This window comes from Rhinopithecus roxellana, chromosome 17 (genome assembly GCF_007565055.1).
Source record: "Rhinopithecus roxellana isolate Shanxi Qingling chromosome 17, ASM756505v1, whole genome shotgun sequence".
Classification (NCBI taxonomy): domain Eukaryota; kingdom Metazoa; phylum Chordata; class Mammalia; order Primates; family Cercopithecidae; genus Rhinopithecus; species Rhinopithecus roxellana.
In genome coordinates this window covers 111,051,670-111,076,896 of record NC_044565.1, presented here as the reverse complement: position 1 = coordinate 111,076,896, position 25,227 = coordinate 111,051,670, and the positions used below count along the sequence as shown (strand labels likewise).

Here is a 25,227-nt window from a genome sequence, read left to right as displayed (position 1 = left end):
TCCAGCCCTGGCAACCATCACTCTATTACTCATGACTAAAACTTTTTCATTTTAAAAAGGTCATATAAACAAAATCATGCACATGTAACCTTTTGGAGTTGGCGTTTTTCACTCAGCCTAATTCTCTGGAGACTTATCCAGGTTGTTGTGTGTGCCAACACTTCACTCCTTTTTATTGTTGAGTCGTATTCCATGGTATGGATGTATCGCTGTTCAACAGCACATCTTCTGAAATACATCCAGGTGGTTTCCCGTTTGGGGCTAGTATAAACAGAGCTGCTATGAACATTTATATACAGGTTTTAGTGCAAATATAAATTTTCATTTCTCTGGGAGAACCCTCAAGAGTGCAATTAGTAGGTCAATTATAGTAACCGCATGTTTAGATTTATATGAAACTGCCACACTGTTTTTTCCAGAATAGCTGCATCACTCACATACCTACTAGCAATGCATGCGTGATCCAGTTTCTGCACATCCTTGCCAGTATTTGGTGTTGTCACTGTTTTGTGTTTTGGCTTTTAATTTGCATTTCCTGGTGGCTAATGATGTTGAACAGGTTTTCATGTCCTTTTTACCATCTGTGTTTCCCCTGCAGGGAAATGTGTGTTCATGTCTTTTCCCTGTTTCATTTTTATACTACTGAGTTTCGAGAGTTCTTTCTATATGCCAGAAACTAGGTCCATTGTCATATATGGGACTTGTAAATATTTTCTCCTATTCTATATTTATCTTTGCATCTTCACATGGTCTTCTGCAGAGAAAGGTTTTGTTTGTTTTTGTGAGACCAGTCATGCTCTGTTGCCCAGGCTGGAGTGCAGTGGTGTGATCAAGGCTCACTGCAGCCTTGACGTGCCAGGCTCAAAAGATCCTCTGCTTCTGACTCCCGAGTAGCTGGGACTACAGGTGCATACCACCACACCCGGCCAATTTTTTATTTATTTTATTTACTTACTTTTTATTTTACTAGAGACAAGGTCTCACTCTGTTGCCTAAGCCGATCTTAATTAAACTCCTGGGCTCAAGGGTTTCTCTTCCCTTGGCCTCCCAAAGTGCTGGAATTATAGGCATGAGGTACTGCGTCTGACCCAGAGCAAGTTTTACATTCATCGATCTTTCCTTTATGTATTGCACATCTGGTATTAATTCTCTGGTGTCAAGAACTCTTTGTCTAGCCCTGTAAGCTGAAGCTTTACTCCTAGTTTTTTCTCCTTAAAGGTTTTATTATAGTTTTACATTTTACATTAAGTCCATGATCCATTTTGAGTTAGTTTTTGTTTAAGGTGTGAGGTCTTTGTATATTCAGACTTTCCATACCATTTTAGTATTTTGTGGTATTCTTTGTTCCTAGTTTTTAAGGCTATTTTATTTTATTTTATTTTGACATGGAGTCTAGCTCTGTTGCCCAGGCTGCGATCTCAACTCACTGCAACCTCTGTCTCCCGAAATCAAGCAATTCTCCTGCCTCAGCCTCCGAAGTAGCTGGGACTATAGGCATGTGCCAGCATGCCCAGCTAAATTTTTTTAATTTTTAGTAGAGATGGAGTTTTACCATGTTGGTCAGGCTGGTCTTGGACTCCTAACCTCAAATGATCCGCCCGCCTCGGCCTCCCAAAGTGCTGAGACTACAGGCGTGGCACCCAGCCTTAAGGCTGTTTCTGAACCTGCTATTTATTCTTCTTTTGTACCACTTATTGTACTACAACAGAGGGCAGGAAAGAGTAGTAAAGGGAGAATCAAAATAGGGATGAAGCAGGGAGCAGATATTTCTGAGAAGCCCAAAATTTAAAGTAGAAAATAAAAACCTGTGTTCAAACACCAGCTCTGCCCTCACTAGCCAAATACTCTTGGAGAAAGTCTGTAGAAAGCAGCATTCTGCCAGCTACAAAGAGCTGCAGAGCTGTTGGCCTCTGATGACAGCTTTCTAGTGTCCCACCCACTTCTCCCTTCAGCCACAGGTAATCAACTTGGCATGACATGAAGTGGCTGTTTTGAGCACAAAATTAGTTGCAATGTTGTAAAACTGATTATGTAGAATGAGAAAATCTAGCTTTGTTTGCAGAGAGAAAAATAACTGGGGGGAAAAAAAAGCACTACCTTGTAGTACATTTGGGTAGTGGGATGCAAGGGTAACGACCCCTGCCCCTATGCTATTGCAGAGGGGTTAAGAATTTAGGCTTTAGATCCTGGCTAAAATGGTGAAACCCCATGTCTACTAAAAATACAAAAAAAAAAAAACTAGCCGGGTGCGGTAGCGGGCACCTGTAGTCCCAGCTACTCAGGGGGCTGAGGCAGGAGAATGGCATAAACCCGGGAGGCGGAGCTTGCAGTGAGCTGAGATCCGGCCACTGCACTCCAGCCTGGGCGACAGAGCGAGACTCCGTCTCAAAAAAAAAAAAGAAGAAGAAGAACTTAGGCTTTAGAGTCAAATGCTTGGTTTTCAATTCTAGCTTTATCACTTAATAATCACTTATTTGCTTAGGTTAAACTCTCTGCACTTTAACATGGTCACTTGTAAAATCATCATAAAATGAATACCATCTCATGTATTTAAGAATTTAGAATACCTGACACTTGTCAATACCCAATAAATATTACTTATATTTATTACTTTTTCACATTTTTCAAATTTTCTACAAGCATATATATTTTTTATAATAGAAGTCCTTTAATTTGAAACAAAAGATGAGTACTTCTAGGTCTCCGTACAAGTCAAAAATCACAGTTTCTTCTCCATTTCCTTTTCTCCTAGGAGAACATTAAAGCTCACTCCCAAGACAACTTAGAAAAGAAGTTGGTAATCTATAGTCCATAAGCCAAATCCAGTCTTCTACTAGCTTCTGCAAATAAAGTTTTATGCCCATTTCTCACGTACTGTTATGGCGGCTTTCACACTCCGATGACGGAAGTTGAATAGTTGTGATAGAGACCATTCAGGACACAAACCCTGAAGAAGTTAATATCTGGCCCTTTACCAAAAAAGTTTGCCAACATCTGGCTTAGATCAACAGAAATAATGCCACAATATCTTATTTCCCTACATTAAATCCCTACATAAGAAAATCTGTGACCTAAAAATCTACGACAATCTGGCATACTGTCTCCTCATGAAAAACACAGACAATGGACAGTCCCACTAGTGAAATGCAGTACGATTCTGATGCTAACCATCTGCATTAGTCTGTTCTCACACTGCTAATAAAGACATACCCAAGACTTGGTAATTCCTAAAGAAAAGAGGTTTCACTGACTCACAGTTCTGCAGGGCTTGAGAGGCCTCAGAAAACTTACAATCATGGCGGAAGGGGAAGCAAACATGTTCTTCTTCACATGGCAGCAGCAAGAAGTGCCGAGCAAAGGGGGAAAAGCCTCTTACAAAACCAGCAGATCTCACGACAATTTACTCTCATGAGAACAGCAGCATGGGAGTAACCGCCGCCATGATTCAATGACCTCCCAGCGGGTTCCCTTCCACAGCATGTGGACATTATGAGAATTACCAATTCAAGACAAGATTTGGGTGTGGACACAGCCAGACCATATCACCATCCAGACAGTGTCAGAATCTACAGGGTAAAGGGCACAGTCTCTAACAAGACAGCCCTCACTTCAGATACCAGTTACAAGTTTGGGGGTCCCCAGCCCGATACTTCTGACCAACCAGCTACAAATCTAGGGGGTTCCCATGAACTCCAATCAGGCTTGATAATTTGCTAGAATAACTCAGTAAAGCACTATACTTAATTATTACAGTTGTATTATAAAGGGGCATAGAGGAAAAGGTCTGAGATGAGGGTCCCCACAGAACTTCTGTGTCCTCTTCTCCACTGATCAGGGCATATCAGTCTTTTGGCACACTGATGTGTTCACCAACCAGAAAGTTCCAGCAAGCTTCAGTACCCAGAGTTGATTAAATCACTGACCACCATATGACCCAATTCACCTCCCAGCTTCCCTAGAGGAGGGTGGGTCGGCTCAAAGCCCAACCCTCTAATCACATGGTTGGTTTTTTCTTTTACTTTTCTTGAGACGGAATCTTGCTCTGTCACCAAGGCTGGAGTGCAGTGGCACGATCTCGGCTCACTACAACCTTTGCCTCCCGGGTTCAAGCAATTCTGTGTCAGCCTCCCGAGTAGCTGGAACTACAGGCGCATGCCACCATGCCTGGCTAATTTTGTATTTTTAGTAGAGGCAGGTTTTCACCATGTTGGTCAGGCTGGTCTCGAACTCCTGACCACAGGTGATCCACCGGCCTCAGCCTCCCAAAGTGTTGGGATTACAGGCATGAGCAACTGCGCCTGGCCAACATGGTTGGTTTTTCTGATGACCAACCCTATCTTGAGTTTTCTCATTAGGTATAAACTCAGATGTGATCCAAGGGACTCAGGAATAACAAAGACACACTTATTATTAAGGAAATCCCAACATTTAGAGCATCTCCAGGACCAGAGACAAAGACCAGATTACTGCACAACTAGCTATAAAATCCTCTTGCTAAGAAAAAAAAATGAATTTAAACCTAATCCAGACTCTAGATTTAGCTAACAGTTTACAGAAAATTCACACGATAAGTGATTGTTAAATAACACCAAGGGGATGAAAATAGCCAAACCTAGAATGTTGAAATCCTATAGACAAATGAGCCAATTTCATTAACAACAAAAAGGTGAGTGGGGGAAACAGCATAAAAGAGACTTAGGAGACGTAGCACCCACGCAATGTTTAGACCTTGTCTCGATCTTGTTTGGGACAAACCAAAAGCAAAAAGGCATTTCTGAAGCAGTGGAAGAAAACCGAACCCAGACCAACCAGGTCTGATACGATATCAAGCATTCTGGTTATCTACTGCTGCATAATAAACCACTCTAAGGTTTAGTGGCTTAAAACAACAATTTATTCTCACGTAATGTCCCTTCTGTGTTGCAGTTACATGTGAATTCAGGCAGCATTTATCTGAAAGTTCAGACGTGCTGGTTGTCTAAGGAGGCTCACATGATGGGAAAGTGATGCTGGCTGTCAGCTGGGAACTCAGCTGGGAACGCTGACCAGAAGACTACATGTGGCCTCTCCATGTGGCTTAAGTTTCTCACATTATGGCGATTCACTTCCCAAAGAAAATGTTTCAAAACTGACAGACCCAGGTAGAAGTTGTCAAACTTCATATGATTTAGCCTTAGCGGTACCAAAATGTTCTGCCACACTGCATTAAGTCAAAATACTATTATTATTGTTCTACAGCGTATGCATTCATTTCATTATCCACACACTTAAACATTTTTAATATTCTTTATTCCTTTGCACTTCTGAGCTTCTAAAATCATTTACCTTCAGCCTAAAGACTGTATTATTTCCTTTGGCATAAATTTTCTGGTGACAAATTCTCTCCATTCTTATCTATTTTAAAATGTCTTTATTTCACTTTCATTTATAAAGGATATTTTCACTGGGTATAGAATTCTAGTTTGGTAAATTTTGTCAGTAAATTTTATTATATATTATTTTTGTCTCTCATTGGTTCAGTTTATAAGTCAGCTGTCAGGCTAATTCTACCTTCTTTGAAGGTCTCTTTTTTTCTGTTTTTGCTTTTAGAATGTATTTCTTTGGCTTTGATTTTCTTTTCTTTTCTTTCCTTTTTTTTTTTTTTGAGATGGAGTTTCACCTTTGTTGCCTAGGCCAGAATGCAATGGCACAATCTCGGCTCACTGCAACCTCCGTCTCCTGGGTTCAACCGATACTCCTGCCTTAGCCTCCTGAGTAGCTGGGATTACAGGTGTGTGCCACCATGCCTGGCTACTTTTTTATTTTTAGTAGAGACAGGGTTTCACCATGTCGGTCAGGCTTGTCTCGAACTCCTGACCTCTAGTGATCCACCTGCCTCAACCTCCCAAAATACTGGGATTACAGGTGTGAACACTGTGCGCAGCGTGGCTTTGATTTTCAATACTTTTTCTATGAACTGCTCAGATCTCCCTACAAGGAAGAACTGGTCATTCAGTTATGAAAAACACCGCTGGCTACCAGCCTCCACCTACAGCCTTTGGGATCAACGGTGGCATTTGAGGTAAGGCCAAGTTCTTCTTGGGCTCCTCCCAGACAATGAATGAGCACAGCAGGTGTACCAGGGCCTGGCCAACCCTACCCAGTGCAGGATGCTTCCAACAGGCAGTCTTTGCTCCAGAGCTCCCCACTGGGTTGGCCGAGACTCTGCATCACAATCTGAGACTCTCCTGGCCCAATCCTGCTTTCTTCAGCTTATTTTTCACAGGCAGTAGCCCTCAATCTCTTGCACTCCTAACTCTGTCTCAGGATCTTGTTGAGAACTCAAACTGACATGTGATAAAGGCTATCTTGGGTGGGGGTGGCAAAGGGGGCAGTGAAGAAAAAATCTTATCTAACCGTGAAATACTGAAGGCTGTATTTCTGAGATGAGGAAAGTGTCAAAGAGGACTACTAAATACCACTGTATTAACATCATACTGGCTGTAGCTAGTAAAGTTAAGGTATAAAAAGAAAAGGTAGAATGTGTGATAGTTGATTTTGGGTGTCAAACTGAAGAAATGTCATCAAGCTCAGATTATGATAGTTTATGGAGGTTGTTCAAAAGCATCTAGAGCTAAGTTATTAGAATCAATAAGTAATTTAGCAAGTTTTCAGGATACACAGTAAATATATTAAAAGCAACCACATTTCCACATTTTATATTGAGTCGTATGAAATTGCCACTTTTATAGATCAATAAAGGCCGGGCACCAGCAATATACTTCAACCTAACAACCACAAAAAGCGAACATTTTGAAAAGATGTCACTTACAATAGTATTAAACATACCAAAGACCCAGAAATAAATCTATCGAAAGACGTTCAAGATCTTTATGCGGAATATAAAATTATGAGATAAAGAAGACCTAAATAAGTTGAAAAACATAGTGTGTCAGACGGAACACTGAAGATTCTGAAAGATTTTTAATTCTTCCCAAATTGATCTTCATATTCTGAGTGATGCTAATAAAAAACCCCGATTGTGTGTGTGTGTGTGTGTGTGTGTGTGTGTGTAGAGATAACTGAAAAGATACATATGGAAGGCGAAGGACTGAGAATAACCAAGATGTTACTGAGGAGAACAACAAAGTGTCAGGATTTGTTCTACCACATATCAAAACTTTAAAAACCATACTCATTAAAACTGTGACCCTGGTATTAGGATAGACAAATAAGCCAAAGAAATCCAATACAGTGCCCAGAAACAGGCTCACACATATATGGACACTTGATTTACGAATAAGGTGTCACTGACAAATACTAGGGAAAGAAAACATTGGGAAAGTCAATAAAGGATGCAGAGACAATCAAATATAAGGAAGAAACAAAATCCTGACCTCACATCAATAACAAAAATTTATTCCAGACGGAATTTGAGCTCACTGTGAAAGGCAAAACAATAAAATTCTAGAATACAGGAGAATATCTTCACGACCTTGTGATAGAAAAACATTGAACAAGACACAAAAGTATTAACCATAATGGAAAACACTGACAGACTAAACTTCATTAAAATTAAGAATTTCTGCTCATCAAAAGTCACCATTACATAAGCCAAAAGGGCAATCCATGCAGTGAGAGAAGCTATTTTCAATATATGTAACCAATAAAGAACTCATGTAATGGAACTGGTTTTTGTTACTGGTGTGAGGTCAGGGTTCCAATAAAGAGCGTGTATTCAGAACTTACAAAGAACTTCTGCAAAACAACGGGAAAAAAGACATGCAAACCAACAGCCAAACGGGTAAAAGACTTAACGGATGTCACAAAGGAAGATATCCAAATGGTCAAGTAAACATGAAAAGTTGCTCAGCTTTATGAGAAATCAGGGAAACAAAAATAAAATGGCAATTAGAGATCATTACCATTCTCCAGAACAGAAGGAGGGAAGGAAGAAAACACTTTATAAAGTTGTTGCAGAGGAATTCCTGATGATGGATCTGCAAACTAAAACCACCACTTTGGAAAACTATATGCACTATCTATTAAAACTGAAGATACACATACTCCATGACAGTGGTCCCCAACCTTTCTGGCACCAGGGACCGGTTTCACGGAAGACAACTTTTCCATGGATGGGAGTTAGCGGGATGGTTGCAGAATAAAACTGTTCCACCTGAAATCATGGGGCACTAGTTAGATTCTCCTAAGGTGCGCACAACCTAGATCTCTCATGTGCAGTTCACAACAGGGTTTGCACTCCGATGAGAATCTAATGCCACCGCTGAACTGACAGGACGCAGAGCTTAGGAGGTAATGTTCACTCGTTCACCCACCACCCGCTGTGTAGCCCCGATCCTAACAGGCCATGAAACAGTATTGGTCCACGGCATATGGGGGCTGGCGATCCCTGCCCTATGACCCAATAACTGCACTCTAATCCCTCGGGAAAAAAATCGTTTGAACATATATATTATGTTCACCAAGAGACAGCATTATTCTTAATAGTAAAAAGCTAGAAGCAACCAAAATACACATAAACAGCAGAAATAATACATAAATTGTGGCATATCCATACAATGCAATACTATTCAGCAACGAAAATGAAGTAACTATAGTTACGCTCAACACATAATGCTGTGAATCTTAGAAACATAATGCTGAGAAAAACGAGCCAGAAAAAAAAAAAAAAAAGAAATACCAACTGTATGAACTTTAAAAAAATATGTGGCCCTGTAGTATTTGGAGATATATATTCAGATGCTAAAATTACAGGGAAAGGCAATTATTATAAAATTCAGGAAAATGGCTAACTTTATGGGTAGTAACTAGGAGAGAGCTTGAGGGGAAACTTTGGAGGGTACTGGCCTGTTTTTAGTTTTTAACCTGGGAGGTGGTTACACAAGTGTTTGCCTTGCATTCCCTCCCCAAATTTAAGCATCTATATGTAAATTATATCTCACAATAAACACTTTAAAGAAAAAAAAATGAATCAAAATCGTATACTCTTTGGAAGAAGGCTCAACATAGGTTCTCTAAGTGGTGAGAATTCCACTTATGAAACATGGTTTTTGCCAGGCACGGTAGCTCACACCTGTAATCCCAGCATTTTGGGAGGCCAAAGCAGATGGATCCCTTGGAGTCAGGAGTTCGAGACCAACCTGGCCAACATGGTGAAACCCTGTCTCTACTAAAAATACAAAAGTTAGCTGGGTGTTGTGGCACAGGCCTGTAATCCTGGTGGCTGAGGTAAGAGAACTGCTGGTACCCAGGAGACAGAGGCTGCAAAGAGCTGAGATTGCCCGCTGTACTCCAACCTGGGTGACAGAGTGAGACTCCATCTCAAAAAAAGTAAAGAAATTAAAATAAAATAGGACTTTAAGTTTTAAAACACAAAGTTCTGCCAGGCATAGTGGCTCAGGTCTATAATCCTAGAATTTTGGGAGGCTGAGACGGGAGGACTGCTTTGAGTCCAGGAGTCTGAGACCAGCCTGGGCAAGATAGTGAGATCCTACCTCTACAAAAAATTAAAAATTAGCCAGATGTGGTGGCACGTGCCTGTAGTCTCTGCTACTTGAGAGGCTGAGGGGGGAGGGTCACTTGAGCCTGGGAGGTTGAGACAACAGTGAGCCAGAATTGTGCCACTGGCCTCCAGCATGGGTAACAGAGCAAGACACTTTAAAAAAAAAAAAAAAAAAGACAAAATTCTGTTTGTGTTTTCAACTCACAAACATTCTAGACCTTGCTTTCCAAAATTTTAAAATTATGGCAGGATAGTGAAAAAAATACAGAGTTAGTTTTTTTCCTGAGCTTTATCTTCATAAAAAAAAGTTACGATTAGACTGGGCGCAGTGGCTCACACCTGTAATCCCAGCACTTTGGGAGGCTGAGACGGGGGGATCACAAGGTCAGGAGATCAAGACCATCCTGGCTAACATGGTGAAACCCCGTCTCTACTAAAAATACAAAAAATTAGCCGGGCATGGTGTTGGGCGCCTGTAGTCCCAGCTACTTGGAGGCTGAGGCAGGAGAATGGCATGAACCCGGGAGGCGGAGCTTGCAGTGAGCTGAGATGGCGCCACTGCACCCCAGCCTGGGCAACAGAGCAAGACTCCGTCTCAAAAAAAAAAAAAATAAATAAAAATAAATAAATAAAAGTTAGACTAGAGGCCGAGCATTGGTGACTCCCATCTGTAGTCCCAGCACTTTGGGAGACCAAGGCGAGAAGATGGCTTGAGGCTGGCAAGGCCAGCCTGGGCAACACAGAGTCAAAGTTGCAGTGAGCTGTCACTGCGCCACTGCACACCAGCCTGAGCAATAGAGTGAGATCCTGTCTCTATGACCTGTGTGGTCAGTCAGCCGCGGAGCTCCGTATGCTGGCCAAGCTCTGATGTGCTCTCTGGACCTCCAAGGTCAGGACGTGGGGGTCCACTGGCCCTGGGGGACGGGCATGCATTCTTTACCCAAGCTCAGCCACCATCTTCCTGCCTGTGGTACACCTGGCCCCTGTCCCCACCACATCCCACCAACTGTACAACGGGACCCTCGGGTACTGTGCCATCAGTTGCTGGTGAGGCCCAGGTGAGTTCGTTCCTGTAATACCCTTAGGACAGTACCTGTCACCAGAAATTTTTAAAGCTCTAAAGGTGATTCTAATGTGGAGCTGGGGCTGAGATGCTCCAGGTTTTGAGGTCTTTGGCCAAGTGCATGAACCTCTTAGAGGAAGAACGGCTGGGCAATAATGGGGGCTTCGCCCACCACTTTAGCTCAGGACTCTCAACCCCCCTTTTAAAATGAGGTGCAAAATAAATTTGAGGGACTTGAACTCAGGGAACACGTTTTTGTAGTTGTTGAGACAGGATCTCACTCTGCTGCCCAGGCTGGAGTACAGTGGTACAATCACAGCTCACTGCAGTCTTGACATCCCAGGCTCAAGCGACCCTCCTGCCTCAGCCACCAGAGTAGCTGGGACCACAGGTGTGTGCCAACACACCTGGCTAATTTTTTGTAGAGACAAGGTTTCCCTATGTTTCCCAGGCTGGTCTTGAACTCCTGGACTCAAGCGATCGACCCATCTCAGCTTCCCAAGGTAGTTGGGATTGCAGATGTGAACCACCGCATCCAGCCCTGCCTCTATTTTTTTTTTTAAAAACAAAGTAAGATTAGGAAGCAGATTCAGGTTTATTAACATATTATGCTTGTAAATGAAAGAATCTTTCGTTATTCCATTTTATAATCTTTCAAAGGAACAGGTTAGAAGAGCCAGCCATTCTCATCAGTTAGGATGGGAATGATGGTTTGAGATACTTGACCAGGGCATCCTGTGGTTATAGCCTTAACGTGGACTTCTGTTGAGATGCATATTCCTCAGAGTCTGTGTCATCTCAGGAACTGTCTGATCTTTATGTATTCTGGATGCTAAATCTCAGTCCAGCCAAACAGGAACGACAATGGCCAAAGCACCAACTAAAGAAAACATGATCTATGGGGGTTATAATTTCTGTTCGTAACAAGCGCGAACCCATGGAATATCCGAGAGCACTGCACGTGCATTGTGCCGTGGGGAGTTTTGAAATCAGACATGGTGAGTATGGTACGTACTGGATACTGGATTCCTGCTCTACCAATTGAGTACTAAGGAATAAATTATTTAACTTCCATAAACCTAATTTTCCTTATCGTTAAAAAATAAAGAAAACAAGTCTAATCTTTTTGGCAATTTTTAAAATTTATTTTTTACTGATTTCTTATCAGTTGATTTTTGAGGATTAAAAAAATTACTGAGTTGGCCAGGCACGGTGGCTCACACCTGTAATCCTAGCACTTTGGGAGGCCGAGGCGGGTGGATCATGAGGTCAGGAGATTGAGACCATCCTGTCTAACACAGTGAAACCCCATCTGTACTAAAATACAAAAAAAAAATTAGCTGGGCGTGGAGGCGGGCGCCTGTAGTCCCAGCTACTTGGGAGGCCTAGGCAGGAGAACGGTGTGAACCCGGGAGGCAGAGCTTGCGGTTAGCCGAGATCGTGCCACTGCACTCCAGCCTGGGCGACAGTGCGAGACCCTGTCTCAAAAAAAAAAAAAAAAATTACTATGAGCCAAGCCACATGAATGTACATGAATTCCAGATCTAAGAAGGAACGTTCTTGGGCAAAATTCTAATTTTAAATAACGTAAAACAAGGTTGTTGCTTTGCCACTCTCCCTGCTTTAGCTTAAATTTAGAGAAAAGATATATATTCTGCCACAGAAATGCTACCCGTACATTTTTCTGTTCTAATCATAGCATAAGAAACCAGGAGTTATTTAAAATAGTTAAACCTATTGGTAAATTATAGTCAGAAAAAGGTAAGTTTTATGTCAAAATAAAAACTTTCTGAGAAACATTCAACATTAAAATGAGTAATTTTATATGTATTCAAAAGGGTCTTATATTCAGCTATTTAGGGGCCATATAGTATATCATATAGCATCTCAATATTAGACATTCTACAGAACTCTTAGTGAGGTTTTCTTCGTGGCTTAAGTAACCAACTGATACTACTTGCCCTCAACATTTTTGTAGACCAAAATTACCTTTGCCACAGAATTATGAGGTCTCGCCCAAGCTCCTGTCCAAGCATCTGAGCAGATCCGAAGACTATTAGGAAACCACATCCCAGTTCACAAGCTTTTCCATAGCCAACTCCATCTAGATATAGATAAGCAGCCTCTCTCAGCAAAAATACAAATCATACTCCAGAAATTTTAGAATGGATTATCAACCTGCAACCTAGATGTCCAGTTCCTAACAGACACAAATTCTTCCTCAATCAATAACGAACAACCACATTTAGGGAATTTTCCAGAAATTCAGTCCTGATTTGCCTGCCATCCAGATCCTGTAAACAACCACCTAAAGGAAGATATTTAAAACATTTGTTCCCATACGTTCTTCAAGTTCTCACCTTGAAACAGATTAAAGAACTAGAAAAAAGAAACTTACGATCATTTTTTAGTAGGAAGGCTTTATAAAATTAGACCTACATTATGTTCAGCTTTTATTCAGTTTTAAAACTCACAAAGCTGACTCTAGGCAAATACTGTGCAACCACTGTCTATTAAGTTTCTCAACATCTCTTACGTAAAGATAAGAATGATAAATTTATTAAAAAATTTAGAAGCAACAAAAGTTTGTCTTCCAAAAGACTTACTAGCTTCATTGCCAGAGAAAAAGATTCTTAAAATCCATCACTTTTTTCTTGCTCTCTTCATCTAGCTTAATGTATAAAATGTAATCTAAATTTATGCTAAAACGCAAATAAAAATCTTGTTCCATGTCCCTGTATAATTATTTTCTCTATTGTCTTGATCTTTTCCTGCCTTTATTATAAACTACAGGAAATATTTTTCCAAAATTATTTAGGTCATTTAGTTATAAATAAATTTAAAATACTATAGGTAGTATTTCATAATAAAGAGACTAACAATCATATCTGGAAGGAGAACACTGGGATTCTCGTGTCAGTCCCAGTACCAGAAAGTCATGGGATCTTGATCACCTTTCCTAACCTAAACATTGTTTTCCCCTGAATATAAAACTAATTAAAAAATTATCAGTCACGCTAGCAAACAGCATGTTATTTGAAAAACAAATGTTATCATTACAAAGTTACTAAGAAAGGACAAGCACAGAATATGATAAAAGCTTGTAAGAAAGGAGAAAACACCTAGCCGTAAGAAATCAGAGGGTTAGTTACGGTGGCATTTACTCTCTCTTTCAGCTCTGAAATTCTCAAAGTCATTTTTAGCTGGGAAGTCTGAAATAGGCTTCATGGTGATATCTGAACCAGCTCTGAAAGGAAGGACAAGATATATATTGGATTACACTTTCAAATTTTATGTATACTTAATGATGTGACTTAGGATAGCAAGTAGAAGTACAGTACAGGTGAAATCTATAGTACTTATCCTCTCTAGAGAAGTTCTCTTCTAGATAAATATTTTGAGATCCTCCATCTGAATTCACACTCAGAGAATCCCTGCTCCTGATCTGAAGAGAACCCCAGGTCCTGATCTGACCCCTTCCCCTCAAATCCACGGGCACAAACACTTGCCACAGATTGATGATGTACTTATTTATAAGGTTTTAATACCACAGTGAGTTTGCATTTTAAAGAAAGATTTAATCTAGAAGATAACTCACATAACTACGGAGGTTTTTATATTATTAAAACTCTACTGACCTATCTTCAAAGCTCATAAACCAATTACATTTCAGATAAACCAATTACATTTTTAAAAGAAAAATAATAACCAGATATTATTCAAGGCTTAGCAATAACTTTTCAACTTAAAAAACATTACCTGTAGTAGCCCTCCATCATCAAAACGCAGTACTTCTATTATGCTCTCTGACTGAATGAATGCTGTGAAGAAAACAAAACATACCATCACTTACAAGGAACATAAATTTGATTTTCATAACATCTTTGACCTTAAAGTTAATTAACATAATTTTACATCTAAAAATGGACTGCTTAATGGTGATGGTTAAAAAGAAAAATATGACTAATACTTCAGAATTTTATAAACTAAAAAATACTTTAAAATAAAATAAAGCAACTTCAACAACCTGCAGGCTATATGCATCAACTTCAAAATATCCATTACTGTTATACTATGAGAAAGCACAAAACAGTCATATTCAACAAGATACAACTAATTATTTTCCCTGATAGATTAACTGAAAATATCAAAAGTATATAGAAAAGATCACTACAGTATTCTATTTCCCCCAAGAAATGATCAGCTGAAATTCTGTATCACCTGCTCTTTGTAGTGATATGACCTGGGATCTACAGTCCAAGGGACTTGGGGAGGAAGTGGGCAGGGAAAATAGCAAGATCATTCTGATCCAAGAAACAGCAATGCAAAGGTAATATATTTAAAAGCTAACATAGTTATACCACACAATCTGGCAATCAAGCTCCTAGTATTTACTGAACCGATTTGAAACCTTACATATAAAAATCTACATAAAATTCCTTAAAGCAGCTTTATTCATAATCACCAAAATCTGGACACAGTCAAGATGGCCATCCAAGGTGAACACACAAACTGTGGTATATCTATACAATGGAATATTACTAAAAGAAAAAGCTACATACTGTATGCTTCCAAGTACATGACATTCCGGAAAAGGCAAAATTATGGAGATAGTAAAAAGATAAGTGGTTGCTAGGAGATCAGGGGGCGATGGGAAAGGTTCAGTAAGTGAAGCACAAATATATTTCAGGGTGGTAAAACCATTCTTCATCAAATTGTAATGGTGGATACAGGACATGATGCATTTGTCAAAACAGAACTTCACAGCACAAAAAGTGAACCTAAATATATGCAAATTTTAAAAATAATTTAGGAGGCTGGGAGACTCCAGGATGGAATGCATAATATGACAAAACAATTTAACTGTATTACAAATGAATGTATCAGCCTTACTGAAGTTGGGGGAGAGGGAAGAGTGCTCACCTAAGTAACTGTGGAAATGAGTAGAATCTTTAAGACTAAAGGTGAAAGAAACCATACATATGCACTGTATTCTAGTTGATAATGCTTTTTCCCATGGGAGTTTGGGTTAACCATTCTGAGGCCACTATACACGTATACTGAAACCGAACAATTAGGTACACAGATGGTAGACACTGGAAGCCAGGTGTCTCACTGTTGGAATAGCAATTTATACAGAAACAAGGGGGGAAGCCAAAATTAATGGTTGAGAGTCGGTGATATCAGTATGAATTCATGTTTAGTTAAACATATAATACATACATAAGAATATTTATAGATGTGTATATTCATAGGTTAGTATACACAGATGTATTTCCTTGCTCTGTCAGCTCTAAGGGCCTAAAGCAATGACATGCCAATAGCAAAGAACACACCTAGAACTCAGATCTTGTGTTCTAATATTATTTTCCAATAAAAGAAACCAGGGCTTCCTGGAACAATGGCTGATTTGAGGACAGGGGCAGGAAGTACACGAGATGAGAATGGAGCATCCCACAGTGCCGGAAAGTAAAAAACAGAGAAAACCACCCAAATCCTACACTGATGGGGACAGGGGAAGGAAGGTAAGAATCAACAGAAAGAGCTCCCAAATGACCAAAGCTGAAACAATCTGAGCAACAAAATGAAGTAGTACTTGATGTAGCCCAAAGTATAAAACAAATATCCCTAAACCCATACTGCTGTAAATTGCTGAATAAATGGGAGAAAAGGGACAAAGTTCACATGCAGAATTCCAACTTATGTGATATTTCATTCGGCTTAATATGGAATTCACTGACTCCCATTAGTTGGTCTTTTGGAATTCAGGGAAGACACTCAGTGTCCCACACATGTACCTGGCTGTTCCAGTATGACAAAAGTGGACAGTCAAGCAGCAGGATAAGACACTAGTTAATTAGATTACATTACCTAGTTGGATGTTTTTTCTGCCTGCCAAGCATCCTTTTCTGCCTAGTCTAGTAGTCACATCCTGATTTTATTTTGGGAAAACTCCTGTCCTCCCTTTCCTGTGTTTCTCTTCAATGACAGTGTCGACCTGCTCCACTTCCATTCATGCCCTACTAGTCTGTGGCATATAGAGAATATTCAATCAATACTGAAAGCATGAATGATATGCTACCTTCTTGCTCAGGTACAAGCATTGGTATTTGTACTCACTGATGCAAATGACCTTTTTCTGGTTATGTTATCTCTAGTCCTGGCTTTTAGTGGGATTTCAATATCAAGATCAGAGCTAATGGCTCCAACAGAATTACTGACACAGTATACTTAGAATGTCCTCTAAGTAAAGTGATAATCTCTTTAGAAGAAAGGACTATGAATATAAAAGGCTCTGCTCAGGTCACCCATCCCATTCCTCACCTGTTCCCCCTACTTTTTAACACAAACTGAAATTTCGCAGGATCCAGACAATTTTTTGGTTATTCCCTACTGAACACAAATTTATTGACATAAGAACACAATAAACAAGAAATAACTGAACAGCCAGATGCTCACAATGTAAAAGGGCCTCTAATTAGAAACTTTGTCTAACTGGAAGAGGAAACCAACAAGAAACAACTGGAAACGAGCTACAGGTGGCTGCCATTAGAGTTCCAATAGAAGGACCACTGAATGAGTTCCCACCATCGAGCCAGAAGAAATGTTGATCTAACTGAAGAGAACTACATAAAGGCAGTAGTTTGGGTACACTGCATTTTAAATTGCAAGCTTTAAAAATATACATAAATTAGGAGCCGGGCGTGGTGGCTCACGCCTGTAATCCCAGCACTTTGGGAGGCTGAGGCGGGCGGATCACGAGGTCAGGAGATCAAGACCATCCTGGCTAACACAGTGAAACCCCGTCTCTACTAAAAACGCAAAAAATTAGCCAGGCGTGGCGGCGGGCGCCTGTAGTCCCAGCTGCTCGGGAGGCTGAGGCAGGAGAATGGCGGGAACCCGGGAGGCGGAGCTTGCTGTGAGCCGAGATCGCGCCACTGCACTCCAGCGTGGGCGACAGAGCGAGACTCCGTATCAAAAAAAAAAAAAAAAAATATATATATATATATATATATACACACACACACACACACACACAAATTACATTATGAATTATTAATTCATAGTTTTAAAAGTATGAGTTATGTTAAAAATATGAATGTTAGTTACAAAAATTAGTAACAGCAGCTGATTATAAAGTCTCAAAAGGAAAACACTGTGCTACACATCGCTGACTTTCCTTAAAAGATATAAACAGGATTCAACTCTGGCACAAAACAAATTAACATATTTTGCTTTAAGCGGCCAGTTATAATATCTTTCAATTATATACCTAAAAAAATAGAACACTAGCTATAGACTTAATCATTTCACATGCAAAGTTAAGCTATAAAATATAAATGTAACAAAAGTCATCACCTCTCCAGATTCAAAACCACAACTACTAACAGCTTCCTGTCCCAAAAATATTTCCCCTAATTTTATGCTGTTAATGAATTCCAGACGTTCCTGATGTTCCCTAGTTCAAGCATCAAACAAATATCATTGAAATAAAAATAACCTAATAATTACTGATCACTGTTATTAAAATTCAAACTAACCCTATGACACAGACATTATGATCCCATTTTAAAGTAAAGAAATAGACAGTGAGATACACTCAGCAAGGAAGTGGCTAGAGAACACTATGACTTTCAGCATTGTGAATCTGTGCTTCTAAACCCATCCCTATTTACTTTCAAAATAAATCTTACAGAATGCTCATGACTAATGGCACCTTGAAGAAACCACATTTTATAAACTGGGCATATATTCCTGACAATAAGTGAGGAAAGAAAGATTGATAAAGGAAAGGAAGGGATTTACATTTCTGGCTCTCATGATTCTACTCATATTTACTCTGAAGCTGGGCTCAGTAAGATCTACTTAAAGCTCCTCATACCAACCCACATCTCTGAGCTGTCCGTGAGTAACAAAGCCATTTATAATCAGTGTAAACATGTCAATGTGTCAGTTGTTGCAAAATAGGAACACTTGCTTTCAAAACAGAAGTTCACAAACTGTTTATTTCCCTATTTCATTTAGTTAAGATTAAAAATATCTTCAGTTTAAAGACAAATCTTTGTCTACCAAGTTTTTGTTTTTTCTTTTAGGTGAAGATATTTTTCTGAATATTACAACTGATGAATATAACTTGCGATTTTAATACATCTAAAATAACTCATAAAAAAAACAAATGCTGTAAATAACTAGTAGAAAAATATATGCCATATTGTGGGGGGTGGTATCAGGCATTAGGAACCTAGGTTGTCATTGTACATCTTTACCTTCTAGCCTTCACAATCTCCTAACCCACAAAAGGAGAAGGCTGGAACAGTCCAATCAGTGATTTCTTCTTCTTCTACAAAAACCAGGAAGAGAAGAAAGGGCCACACAGGCAGGCCTCAGGAGGGTCCCCAAAGCTGTGTTACAGAGCCACCTTGCCTAGCATACTTTTGTTGTGGCTGGCGTCTTCTCCTCCTTCAAGTCTCAGCCTTGACCCCACTCACAGTGTGGCCCTCCTTGGCTTCTCAGAGCAACCCCGTTATCCTCTATTATATTCCCTATCTTAACTCTTATCACAATCTGTAAAAGTTCCTGGTTTGCTTGCCAATAATCTGTGCCTAGGAGCAAGTCTGAAAAAACAGAAGATAAGAAATTCTGGTTAAGATAATGACATTGTGCTTGAGCCCAGGGGGCAGAGGTTGCAGTGAACTGAGACAGTGTGCCACTGCACTCCAGTTTGGGTGACAGAACAAGACCCTGACCAAAAAAAAAAAAAAGACACTGCTATTTTAGAATTCAACATTGTTAAAGACATCAATATCTCATTTATAGTTACGCTTGCTCAATATTTTGTTTTAACAAAGGGCTCAATAACAATTTTAAAACATCCTGGACTAGGTCCATATGGGTCCCTTTGAACCGTAAAGACATTTTATGATCAAAGTTTGTTTCTTCCCTCAATAGCTTTATTATCTGAAAAATGTAATGTATACTTGTCTTCTTGCCACATTAAAAGTACAAGGAAATTCATACAAGCCATATTTTATCAAGACCACTCAATATCATCAAGTTCCTAAAGAAGCTATGTCCATGTTGCTTACTAAGACTCATAATATAATCCTACATAATTCAGAAGTGCAGGATACACACCATGCATCTAAAAAGATGAGCCAGAAAGGTTTTTCAAAATTAAGTTTATAGCTAAAGACAAAATACCATAATTTTCACCTTATCCTAAAGTATCTAAGTCATCTAAAAAGATCTGTAAACTTCAGTTATAAAATGTAGAACTAACGCTCAAGAACCACCAACTACTCTTAGCAGCTTCAGTATCAGAACAATCACTAAAACTCTGAAGCTCACACTGCAAATGCTCTAAACATTAAGCTCTTATTGGAACTACAGCCCGTAACAGTAGGCCCTAGTGAGAACCAATACGATAAACCTAAATAGGCTGACTGTTAAAATATTTAAATGCAGTCATGTACCACGTAACGTTTTGGTCAACGATGGACTGCATAGATGATGGTGGCTCCATAAGATTATAATACTGTGTTTACTGTACCTTTTTCTATGTTTAGATACACAAAAACTTGCCATTGTGTTATCACTGCCTACAGTATTCAGCACAGTAACATGTTGTACAGACTTGCAGTCTAGGAGCAATAGGCTGTATCACATACCTTAGGTGTGTAGTAGGCTACACCACCTAGGTTTGTGTAGCTACACTCTATGTTAGCACAAGGATTAAATGGCCTACCACCACTCAGGATGTTTTCCACACTGAGTGATGCATGACCACAGTACTCAAAGTCTCCAAACAGAAACAACTCAAGTGTCCATCACAGATGAATGGATCAACATGGCTGTTACATAATGAAATGTTATTCAGCCACAAAAAAAGAATGAAATTCTGATATATGCTACAACATGGATGGACTCTGAAAATATTATGCTAAGTGAAATAAACTAGACAAAAAAAGGGCAAATACTGTGCTTCTACTCATATGAAAAATCTAGAATAAGCAAATTCAGGGGGACAGAAAGTAGATTAGAGGTTACTAGGCAACAGGGTAGGGGGAAGTGAGGAGTTGTGGCTTAATGGTTACTGAGTCTCTAGGGTAATGAAAAAAGAATGGTGGTGTTTGTATAACGTGATTAATGTTACTGAATAGTACACTTAAAAATAGTTACAAATGGTGAATTTCATTCTACATACATGTTTTTAAAACCACAAAACAACTCATTAACTTAGACAAAAAAAAATTTTTACAAGTTGAACCCAGCAATGTATAAAATTATGCATCATAACCAAGCGATTCTTATTCAAGGTATGCAAAACTCACCCAAAATTCAAAAACTGATCATTGTAATTCACCCCTATCAACAGGCTAAAGAGGAAAAACCCATGATCCTATCAACTGAAACAAAAAGTATTTGACAAAACCCAACACCTCTTCGTGATAAAAACTCTCAACAAGATAGGAGAAATGTAGAACTACCTCAACCTCTAGGTAATATCCTTCTTACTGGTAAAAGACTGAATATGTAGGCTCTGAGACTGGGAACATGTCAAGGATGTGGCTCTCACTCTATTCAACACATGCTAGAAGTTCTGTGGCCACTGTAACAAGGCAAGGGGAAAAAAAGACGAACACACTGGAAAGGAAATAAAACTCCCTAATTGCAGGCTACATACTTGTTTACGTAAAAACCCCATGGACTCAAAAAGAAAAGTCCTTCTTAAAGGTAATAAGCACATATAGCAAAGTTGCAGAATACAAGGTCTAAATCCCAAAATCCAGTACATTTCTATATACTAACAATCAGGATATGCAAAAATCAACATTAAAATGCCATTTACAACGCCATTTACGACTCCAAATAAAATGAAGTACGTCAGATATAAATCTAAGAAAGTATGCACAGGATATATGTACTGAAATATACAAAATGCTGATGAAAGAAATCAAAGAAGACCTACCTAAACAAGAAGACACACTATATTCATGGATTAAAAGACTCAAAATGTAAAGATGCTAATTCTTCCCAAATTGATCTGTGGGTTTAATGTAAAGCCTATAAAAATCCCAGGATGATTTTTTGTTGACAAGTTTATACAAAAAATTAGATAGGAACAAACCCTAGAATTGCTAAGAACAATCTTCAAAAATAAGAATAAAGTGAGAGGAATCACTCCACCAGATAATATGTCTTACTGTATAACTTCAGTAACCAAGGCAGTGTGATACTGGCAGAGGGATAAACACATAAATCACTTGCAGAGAGTAGAACACCTAGAAACGGAACCATATATGCCTCACTGGTTTTGACAAAACTGCAAAAGCAATTCATTGGAAGAACAGCATTTCCAACAAATAGCACTGAAGCAATGAGACATCTATAGACCAAAACAGTATTTTTTTTTTAAAGAACCCTGACCTCATCTTTACAACTTACACAAAAATCAACTCAAAATACATCACTGCTCTAAATTTAAAATGTAAAACTATACAACTTTTTTAAAAGGATAGAGGAGAAGATCTTCAGGATTTAAGGTTTGGCAGTGTCCCTAGAGTTGACACCAAAAGCACAATCCAGAAAAAAAAAAAAAACACAAAAAAGATAAATTGTTGTACCTCATCAAAATTAAAAACTTTGCCCTTCACCTGACCCTGTTCAGAGCAGGACGGGACAAACTACGAGAAGGTATAAAATATTTGCAAACTACATATTTAACAGAAGTCTAAAGATCTACGCTATATAAAGAACTCAAAACCAGAAAAGAACAATCCAATAAGCAAGGGAAAAGATGTTCAACATCCTTAACCATCAGGGAAATGAAAATTAAAGCCACAGTATCAGCAGGGTGAAAATGAAATACCCATTCCTATCAAAAGATCAACATCCTGGTCATGACTTTGTAGTATTCTTTGTCAAGATACTGCCATTGGGAGGAACCAGGTACAGGCTACACAGGATCTCTCTGTATAATTTCTTATAACAGTATGTGATTCTAACATGATCTCAGTAAGAATCTGTATTAAAAAACAAAATAGCTGATAATAAATTCTGGCGTTTATTTCTGCCTGCTCAACAGTTTATCTTCAAACTGTTTTTGTAACAGTGATTCTTAAATGGGTTAATATTTATATTAAGATAATGAAATTTAATTTCAGGACCTACATGCCATTATCAATGTTAATTCAATCAACTGGTTCTGACAGCGAAGAGCTGAGAATGGTTTGAAGAAACAAAATAGTACAGGAGAAGACAAAAAGCAACAGAGAGTACTGTCAGTGAAAATGGCAAAGTTAGGGACATTTGAAAATTCTAACAAGAACAAGAAAATTGGCAGCATCAGAATAAACTTTCTAAGAACTCTGGCAATTAACCAAAAGCTTGCAGCAATCCCCAAAAGCTTACAGCAATCCATGGAGTGTTAATGCATTTTTAAAAAGCTGAATCTCAACAAGAACAGTGAAATGCGTGGCATTTAACTTTTCTATTCTCATTCTCTTCTCTCCAGCTCTGTGACAGCACTATAACCAACAGCCCAGTCACAGTGAAAGCCAGCAGCCTGACAGGCAGTAAGGGTGGCAGAACAATGCTGGAGCTCCCAGAAAGCCTGATTTCCAGAGAACTGTCTTTATCTGATGAGTGTGGTGAGTCCCAGTGAGGCCCCACCTGGAAGGCTATTTTTATTTGACCTGACTCAGAGCTTCCCCACTGTGAAAAGCCTTGACCCTGGTAACAGCTGTCAAAAACCTTTAGGGGAAATTTTTTAACATCTGGCTGCAGAACAGTGTGGTGGTAGATGACACTTGGGCCAAACAATAAGCAGACCCAAAAGTTTAAAAGGAGAAGTTGGGAATAACATGCCCACAGGGGCTGTAAAAAGTGTGGACACCTTCCTGCCAATCTAGAAGGTCCTGTGTACTACACCGGGCTCTGGCTCTGCACGTGCTCAGAAGAAACCTGAGACATGCCTAAGCTCTCACACCTGGGGCTGACCCCAGGCTTTGTGCGAACAGGAGGCGAAGGCTAAGGAACAGCTGTCAACTGCCTGGCTGAGTGTTTTGATGTGCCCCAACACACACATGTGCACGCAAATACACAGGCCTCTCAACAAAGACTGGGAGAATTACTGGTTCCAGGTTTTTAAGGAAATCTCTGTTCAATCATTAGATGAGTATGAAGCTCACCACACGGAGACTTCAGCAGCCATGCACCACAAATAATATAGATATAAAATAACTTGTTCAGAAAGTCAATAAACAAACAGCAACAAAAACAACAACAAATCTTAGGGAGGGGAAAATCTAATTTCCAGAATTGCCACCTTATACGTTAATTATCCAGTTTTCAACAAAAAATTGAGAGACATACAAGGAAACAAAAAAGTATAAAGGGACAAAAAGTATTTAATAGAAACTGCCCTTGAGAAAGCCCAGGTTTTAGGATTACTAAATAATTTAATTCAGCTTTTTAAATATATTCAAAGAACTAAAGGAAATGACGTCCAAAGAACTAAAAGTCTCACCAAATGGAGAACATTAAAGAGAGAAAGAAATGATTAACATAACCAAATAGAAAAGCATAATAACTGAAATGAGCCCCTCCCACCGCCAAGTTTTCAAAGAAATGTAAAGAAACAAGAAGATATGGCTCATACATAGGAAAAAAGGCCCATCAACAGTAATGGTCCCTGAGGATAGGACTTACTAGAAGACTTTAAATAATCTATTTCAAATATGTTCAAAGGAAAAAAGGAAACCACGTGCAAAACTAAAATATGAGAACAACGCTTCACCAAATAGAAAATATCAATAAAGAGAAAGAAATTGGAAAAAGCAAATAGAAATTCTGGACATAAAAGTACAATAACTAAAACAATTCATCAGAGGGGTTCAATAGCATATTTTGGCAGGCAAAGGAAAGAATCAGCAAACTCAAAAATAGGTTGGTTAAGATTATCCAGTCTGGGAAATAGAAATAAAAATGAAGAAAAAGGAAAAGAGTCTGAGTGATTACAAAACACATGAAGAGTATTACCATCTGTACAACAGGAGTCTCAGAAGAGGAGAGAAAAGAAGGCATGAAGAATATTTGAAGAATATGTGATATTAGTCCAAACTAAACTGTTACAAGTTGATGTTAATTGTAATTCTCACAACCATTAAAAAATAAATTTTAAAATTATTTTAAAAGTCTGAATTCAGACTAAGATAAAAATTGCTACTAGAGAAAAAAAGACATTTAATAATAATAAAGCGATTAATCCACTAAGATGACATAATTATGAACATACATGAACCTAATGAGAGCTCCAAAATATAGAAAATAAAAACATACAGGATGAAGGGATAAAGAAGAAATTCAATAAAAATATCTGGAGAATTCAATATCCCACTTTCAAACATGGGTAGAACAACTAGAGAGAAGGTCAATAAGAAAATAACAAGGAAATTTGAACTATACTAGAAACTAATTATAGAGTCCTCTACCCAAAAATAGAATATACATTCTTCCCAAGTGTACATGGAACATTTTCCAGGATAGATCATGCTAGATGTTAGGTCATAAAACAATTCCAATAAATTTAAAAGGACTGGAGTCATACAAAATACGTTGTTCAACCACAATGGATATGAAATTGAAATCAGAGGGAAACTTG

The 25,227-nt window shown here is 38.9% G+C and overlaps 1 protein-coding gene across 3 annotated transcripts in view; it reads right to left on the bottom strand.

Moving 5' to 3' along the window:
• TMEM131 (transmembrane protein 131) overlaps positions 1-25,227 on the bottom strand; it is a 247,756-nt gene that overhangs the window by 165,338 nt on the left and 57,191 nt on the right. For all 3 annotated transcript variants that reach the window (XM_030920866.1, XM_030920868.1, XM_030920869.1), the window contains exon 2: positions 14,325-14,386. In XM_030920866.1, coding sequence (XP_030776726.1) covers positions 14,325-14,386 — 62 coding nt within the window. The remainder of the gene's footprint in view (positions 1-14,324; positions 14,387-25,227) is intronic.